Source organism: Geospiza fortis, unplaced genomic scaffold (genome assembly GCF_000277835.1).
Source record: "Geospiza fortis unplaced genomic scaffold, GeoFor_1.0 scaffold98, whole genome shotgun sequence".
NCBI classification, from domain to species: domain Eukaryota; kingdom Metazoa; phylum Chordata; class Aves; order Passeriformes; family Thraupidae; genus Geospiza; species Geospiza fortis.
This window is the reverse complement of record NW_005054306.1, coordinates 9,790,967-9,798,418: the sequence shown is the minus strand read 5'-3', so window position 1 is coordinate 9,798,418 and position 7,452 is coordinate 9,790,967. Positions and strand designations below refer to the sequence as shown.

The following is a 7,452-nucleotide window of genomic DNA, read 5'->3' as shown; positions in this document are numbered from 1 at the left end:
CACAGCATGGCCAGCCAGGCAAGGGAGGGGATTGTCCTGCTCTGTTCTGCACTGGGGAGGCCTCACCTTGAACTCTATGTGCAGTTTTGGGCACCACAATATAAAAGAGACATTAAGTTATTAAAGAACATCCAAAGAAATGACAGAAGGATGGGGAAGGGTCTGGAGCCCCTTATAAAGAGGAGCTGAAGTCACTCGGTTTATTCAGCCTAGAAAAGAGGAACCTGAGGGGAGACCCCATTTTGGTTTTCAGCATCCTCACAAGGGGAAGTGGAAGGATAGGCACTGATCTCTTCTCTCTGGTGACCTGTGACAGGCCTTAGTGAAATGGCACACAGCTGAGACAGGGGAAGTTCAGGCTGGATATCAGAAGAAGGTTTTTTACCCAAAGGGTGGTTGAGCACTGGAACAGGCTCTCCAGGGAAGTGGTCACAGCACCAGCCTGAGTTCAGGAAGCATTTGGACAATGCTCTCAGGCACAAGGTGTGAGTCTTGGAGTGTCTTGTGCAGGGCCAGAAATTGAACTCAATGATCCTGATGAGCTCATTCCAACTCAGTACATTCTATGGTTCTATGATTCTAAGAACAACAGAAAAAATTTTCCCATTCATTTTTATCCATGACAAACTACTGAATCAAGGAAGAAACTGAAAAATATTATTATGTGTGCTTGAACAAGCTTGAACAAACAAGTCATCTTTTCAATGGCACAGCTTGAAACAGAAGCAGAATCTTTATTCACAGCCTCCTGTGACAGCCACCAGACAGAGCTACTACTAAAATGTTCAAGGTCATTTACTTAATTGTACTTATAATATTATTGGGCATTAGCTCAAAATGATTATGCAGAAAATTATTGCTTATGTTCCCAAATTATCATTTGCTCTGAAAAGTTGTGTAGAGCAGAGAAGTAATGTCTCTATGCCTCCTTCTATAAATAAATGTCTACATCTCAGTTGCAACACAGTAAATACAATTAAGTGGAAGCACTGAATGGTTTGTCTCAGAATGGAAAAGTACTTCATAAGAAAACCTTCTACAGAGAGCAGATTCAGGTAGAAGTCTGACTTCACAGACTTTAAAATTTTGTGTCTTGCAGGCTGACAAGTATGCACAATGACCATTCTATTTAATTTCATCATCCTTTTTGTTAAATGGTTTTACACATATTTTTTTCCCCTAACCGTTCTAAAGAAAGCAGAAGTAAAATAAGAGGAAAAACTTGTTTACTGAGCAGATGAATGAGCAGTAGAACAAGTTGCTCAGAGAGGTTGCAGTGTCTCCCTTATTGGAGATATTCAAAAATCATCTGGATGCAATCCTGTGCCATGAGCTCTAGGATGACCATGCTTGAGCAGGGAAGTTGGACCAGATGATCCACTGTGGTCCCTTCTAACCTTACCCATTATGGGATTCTGTGAAAATATATTTTTTAACAATTTCTCTGCTGAGCGTGAGTACATACATTTTCTTATTACAAATAAAACCATTATCTAGAAGACAAATCAGATTATGTCAATAAGGCCTATTAATGCCAGAACTCATTAAAAATGTTAAGCATAAGAATCCTTTTATTATAACTGTTTTATCTGAAAATTGGTTCTCTTAACAAGATTTAGCAAAACAGTCATCTGAAATGTTTTCTCCCCAAAAATCCTGGCCAAATCATTCACCATATGGAGACTGTCTTACTGTCTTTAAAATTCAGAAAGGTAGCTCAGAGGCTTTACAATTTCCCATGGCATGATTACAGTTGTTGGATAGTATCCTGGTATGTACATATGGGAGATGAACTGCTGCACATTTTCATGTGCTACTTTAAACATTTTTTTAAGAAAGGAAGATAATAAATTTCAATTTAAAACAGAAATATTCCAAACCTGCATTGGTAGAGTCAGGGCTACTTGTCATATAAGACATTAAGTAGATCCCACTAGGTGTGCTGAGCAATTGACCATATCTAGTCTTTAAAAAGACATAGATTAGTTCAACTGTACTCTCTGGGGCCTAATGGTTTGGCAGACTGATGATGCTGCAAGAAGCACAGACATAAGGCAATTGTAAGGTAATTGCCTCTTTGTTTTTTTTTTTGTTTTGTTTTGTTTTGTTTTTTGTTTGGGTTTTTTTTGGTTTTTTTTTTCCCCATGTATAGCAGCAATTACATGTTAAGTAATGTACTACTAATAATCTATCCTTTTCTCACAGACTTAATGTGACCAGGTACAAGCTTGGAAGGGACCTTTAAAAACCCTTTAGTCCACTGCCATTGGCATGGATATTTTTCTCTAGATTTGGTTTTGCAAAGTCCTATCCAACATGGCCTTGAACACTTCCAAGGATCTGGCATAAACAAATTCTCTGATCTGTTCCAGTGTCTACCCAGCCTCATTGTAAATATTTTCTTCCTTATGTTTAATCTAACCCTGCCTTCTTTCAGCTTGGGCCTATTGTTCTTTTTTCTGTCACTACAGGCTCTGGTGAAAAGACCTTCTCTTTCTTATAAGTCCCCTTTATATACTGAAAGGCTACAATAATGTTTGCCCAGAGATTTCACTTCTCCAGGCTGAACAATTCCAACTCTCTCAGCCTGCCTCCCGAGGACAGGTGTTCTACCCCACTGACTGTTTTCATGGCCCTCCTCTGGACCTGCTCTAACAGGTTCATGTCTTTCTCTTACAGTGGGCCACAGAGCTCCTCTGTTGATTCAACTAAATAAAGGATGAATTTTTTATCATTGTCTTCTTATTCAAACAGCCTGTGATAACTGGCACATGCAGGTGTCTTTTATAAACTCCAAACAAGACAGTTGGATCTTAGATTGGTTCTATCCAAATCAATGAGATGATGCAGAGAGGCAAACTCTGATGAGCCAGATGGGCTCCACAGTTGGGGTGAGCTCTAAGAAAGATGTGTGCGAAAATTACTTAGAACAGTGTTGCACAACCACAGCATTCAGAAACTCATGTGAATGCACTCAATTTATAAAGCTGGCGTTCTTCCCCATTCACAATGCATTTATCATAGTAGCAGGCCATTTAAATATAATTGTTTGTTTAGCTCAGTTATCCAATTTATGCCCATGCTTCGTTTTATACCACAGGATAGTCTTGGGACGGAACATTTAACCCTTTTTCTTTAACAGATGCTTGAATTTTGCATTTTTATTTTCAAGTCTCTTGTACTGGTCAAAGTACCAGAAAAGAAAGGAAACTCCAGTTCAAATGACTGCCAGTTTTGTAACTTGAAGGAAAACTAGATATTTAAGGCTTTCTACATACTCTTCAATGTTGATAGTAAATTTTTTGGATTATATTAAATTGTGTGCATGCATAAAGGCATCGCACATGTGGATACAAATTTTCTGCATACAGGAGATCACAGAGACAGAAACACAGACACAAATGTTAATGTATTTCTCCCAGCATGACAGTAATGTAATATGGATGGTAGCGCAGGGGTAAAAGCAAAATCTTTCTATATTCCGAGTGACTATTGGTGTATGAAGGAACAGTTAAGAGAGAGACTTTGCAAAAGAGGGTACAGATTCAGTGGAGTTAACAGAGACAAGGGGTAAAGGCTTTAAAATGAAAGAGCAAACTGAGAATAGGTTTAGATTAGATATTAGGAAATCCTCTTCACTGTGAGGCTGGTGAGACACTAGAGAAACGTTGTCCAGAGAAGTTGTGGATTCCCCATTCTCAGAAGGGCTCAAGAGTGGGGTTTAAAACAATCTGGCCTACTGAAAGGTGCCCCTGCCAGTCTGGAACCAGGAGATCTTTAAGCTTCCTTCCAATGCAAGCCATTCTATCATTTTAAGATCCCCTTGTTTTCATCTGACATGAAAATATGGTTGTGTATGGGCAAATTTTTCAACTCCTGTCTCTCAAATGTATACAAGCTTTGCATGAATTAATAGCCAATTTTGACAGTAATTAAAAATTGTTATGAAAATCTAACAAAAGGTATTCTGAATGATGATTTTCAGAGTTGCTATTATTTTCTCTTTGTAGAAGTACAAATGGCAAAAAACCCAAAAACCCAGAGTATGAAAAGAGGATTTAATTAATACTGCATTGTGCCAGAGAGTACAGACATACTAAGTCTGTGTATAAGGGGTAGCTGAATAAGAAAAGAAATGGATTAAAAATATTAATTAAGGTCCAAATCCTTATTTTCATACTGGAGCCCTCAGTCCATTATTTCTTCCCATAACATCATACCTCACTTCAGGTTGGATTATAAATTCTAGGAGTCATGTACATAACAGATAAGCACTCTAGCAACAGAAGTTAATAACAATAATGAGTAACTATAATGAATCATGCCTCTGTTGGGGAGGTCCAGTGTATCTAGGAAAGTTACAGCTAACATTTAGACTAGCTCTAAATTCCCCTAATACTGAAGACATTGTAATTCCTTAAGCTGACTCCACTTGAAAGTTCATATTGTCATGCACTTAATGACCATATTGACTTTTAAATTTTGGAGACTGTTACCAGTTGATTATTGCAGGTGTCCCAAAAGCACAGTAAGTAAATGTCAAAATGCTACAGAAGAAAATTAAACCAAGATAAGATTTCTGTTTGCTTTAAGAATTATGCAGTTTGGAGTGTTTTTCTGTTTAGTTTTTATTTTTTTTCCACATGCACATCAAAGTAAGCAAATGAAATGAAATACTTACTCCTGTTATGTAACGAGGTCTATACTGGATGGTTCCAAATAAGCCAAGAATGACTATAATAATGTGTATAAAATTTGCGAGGATGGGTGCCCACTGATAACCAAGGAAGTCAAATATCTGCCTCTCGAGCACAGAAACCTATGATTAAAAAGCAAAAGCATAAATAGATTAGAACAAACCAGAAAACATATATAAAGGTATTTCCCCTTCCCATATCCAAGACAATTGCTCTGAGTTACAAAAATACTTGTCAGCAGTAAAATAAGATTACTTTGAAATGCTTCAAATTCTAGTTTCAATGAAAGCTGCACTTCTCACTGGTTACTGAGTTATATTCTACCAAGATACAAAACTGTTCACCTAGAATGGTATGTTTGCAGGAGGAGAAACACAAGTCAATCTTACATACAAATGTTTTAGGGTATCAGTGCTTTTATCTGTGTTTTTATTACAATGTTTAAGGTATCAGTGCTGAAAACGTGATAGGTTTATGACAGCTTCTCATCTACACTGTTTCCATTTACAACACCATCCTTTAGCCTGGTCCTGTCTCTTCCACAATTTCACTGCATTTTGATTTTTATCTCTTCTCTCTACCCCAGCTATTCTGTCACTGGGCTTTTACCTGTAACCAAATACATGCAACTTTTTGACCTGGTTCTACTGATAATGACTCCAGTTTACATTCTTCCATTGTCAGAAACATCAGCTGAAGTATAAACTTCCCCAAGACTCTAGATAAATAATATAAAATAATATTAAACATCAATTATGGAACAATCCCAGTCTGATGTTTAATATCATTCCAAACAGACAGATCAGATATTAGAAAAAAATGCCTTCCTAACAGTACCAGTAGAAATAATCTCACAATTCCAATAGCAGGTGTCCCTGAAATGGTGTTCTAACATTATGTAAAAATACAGTACTGTAGCCCAACCCATAGGTAGAATGACATGTTTTGACAAAAATAATATTTATGTTAATATTAGAAGGCAATGTAATGGTGAAGTAAATATAGACAGAAAGATCAGGGAGTTTCTTTGACAGCATTCCAACAAATTCACTAACTGGAATGGTGAATTGATGAATTTCACAAAAATGTGAATAATGAAAATAAAAATTTTAAAATTAAATTATTATTATTAATAATTAAAATAACAGCAATGTAGACACCATACACTCAAAACAAGAAAGAGAAAGAGAAAGAGAAAGAGAAAGAGAAAGAGAAAGAGAAAGAGAAAGAGAAAGAAAGAGAAAGAAGGGAGAGAAAAAGACCCAGTGGTTGTTTCTTGATTAAGTTCCATTAAATAACAGGTAACTATTTACTGAGTTTATGTTATTCTGTGTATGAACTGAATTAGGTTTATGTGCCAACCACTCTGTTCATTTAAAAAATAACACCTTCTAGATCAAGTACTAAATGAGTAATTAACTACTGCTTTTGTATGGTACAGCTATGGGAGAATTTTTAAATTTTCATGCCACAGTCCACTATCACATGAACACTTTCTTTTTGAAATTAAATAAGAAAACTTTTCATTAAAGACAGCCTACATTGACATCAGCGTTGCAAATGTAAAAAGGCTGTTAATTATATGCCATATACTGACATTTGTTGAACTTTGAGATGGAGACTGCCAAAATAATGCTGGGAAAGTTTGCCAGCCATGTAATTTCAAATTTGAGTGTTCAGGTTTCAGGTCAAACACTTGAATTTCTCTTTTCAACAAAGACTTCTTTCACACAATTCATCCTTTTTATAACCAGTCTTAGTATTTTGACTACCATTTTATTTTACATATTTATTGAAAGAAATTATGTTCCTACATGATCCAAAATCTTTCTGAACTATTTGTGCCATCCTACAACTCTCCCTAGCAGAGGAAAGTCACAGAAGAGTTCCCAGAATCCCAAGACATGTCTAATGGTGACAATGGAATGAAGAAGAAACAAAAGGAAGATCAAGCTGTATTAGGGACTTCATGAAAACTCAGATTGCCTGTGCTTCTAAGTTTATCATTCAGAAATATTTCCTTGACTACAGACACAGTAATTTATATTAAAAAAAGGCCAACATGTGGCATGAAGCAGTCTTATGGAGGTCAGTGTGAAGTCTATTAGGTCTATCAGCAAAAGACCTGTTACACCTAAGTGCTGTTGAACAGGTAACAGAGGGAAAATGTTCCCTCTGAGCACAGAGCTCCTATTTTCATCAGATAAACAAAGAGTAAACGAGAAGAGCAAAGCAGTAGCAAAAAGAGTATAGACTGTACACTAGACTGCTTCTAGTTTAGTAACAGTAGAAATTCAGCAAGCAAAAAACAATACATGGGAAGATGCAAATCATTCAAACAGCAGGAGATCATCCAGTTAAGTATGGCAATTATAGAGGAAAATTGCAGCATGCTAGTTAATTGTATAAAAAGTAGAAAACCTCATATTCCTGGAACGACTTCTAGTCAAAAATGAAACTGTGCTACCATGCATCAACATGTTTTGTTTTGCTTGTCTTGGTGAAAGATGCAGTTCCACCAAAACTTCCTTGTGGGACTGCATTGGATAAATGATTATTCTGTGAGAATCTTTCTCTTTCATACACCAATGTACTCTTTGTTTTTTCCCATTGCTAGTAATTCCTTCAGTACCAAGCAACCACTCAGATTTTATGGTCATGTTGAACTTGAGGCGAGTAAATACCAGACAGCAGGGCACACAAGGCACGGGATAAATACAGAAGAAAAAAGACAAGTCTGCAGCACTTCTGTCCA

At 36.6% G+C, this 7,452-nt stretch overlaps 1 protein-coding gene across 1 annotated transcript in view; it reads right to left on the bottom strand.

Moving 5' to 3' along the window:
• Window positions 1-5,375, bottom strand: part of NKAIN2 (sodium/potassium transporting ATPase interacting 2) — a 284,013-nt gene extending 278,638 nt beyond the window's left edge. The window contains exons 1-2 of the mRNA XM_005418461.2: window positions 5,307-5,375; window positions 4,682-4,819 (exon numbers count right to left, since the gene is read on the bottom strand). Coding sequence (XP_005418518.2) covers window positions 4,682-4,819; window positions 5,307-5,375 — 207 coding nt within the window. The remainder of the gene's footprint in view (window positions 1-4,681; window positions 4,820-5,306) is intronic.
• Window positions 5,376-7,452: the final 2,077 nt, after the last annotated feature.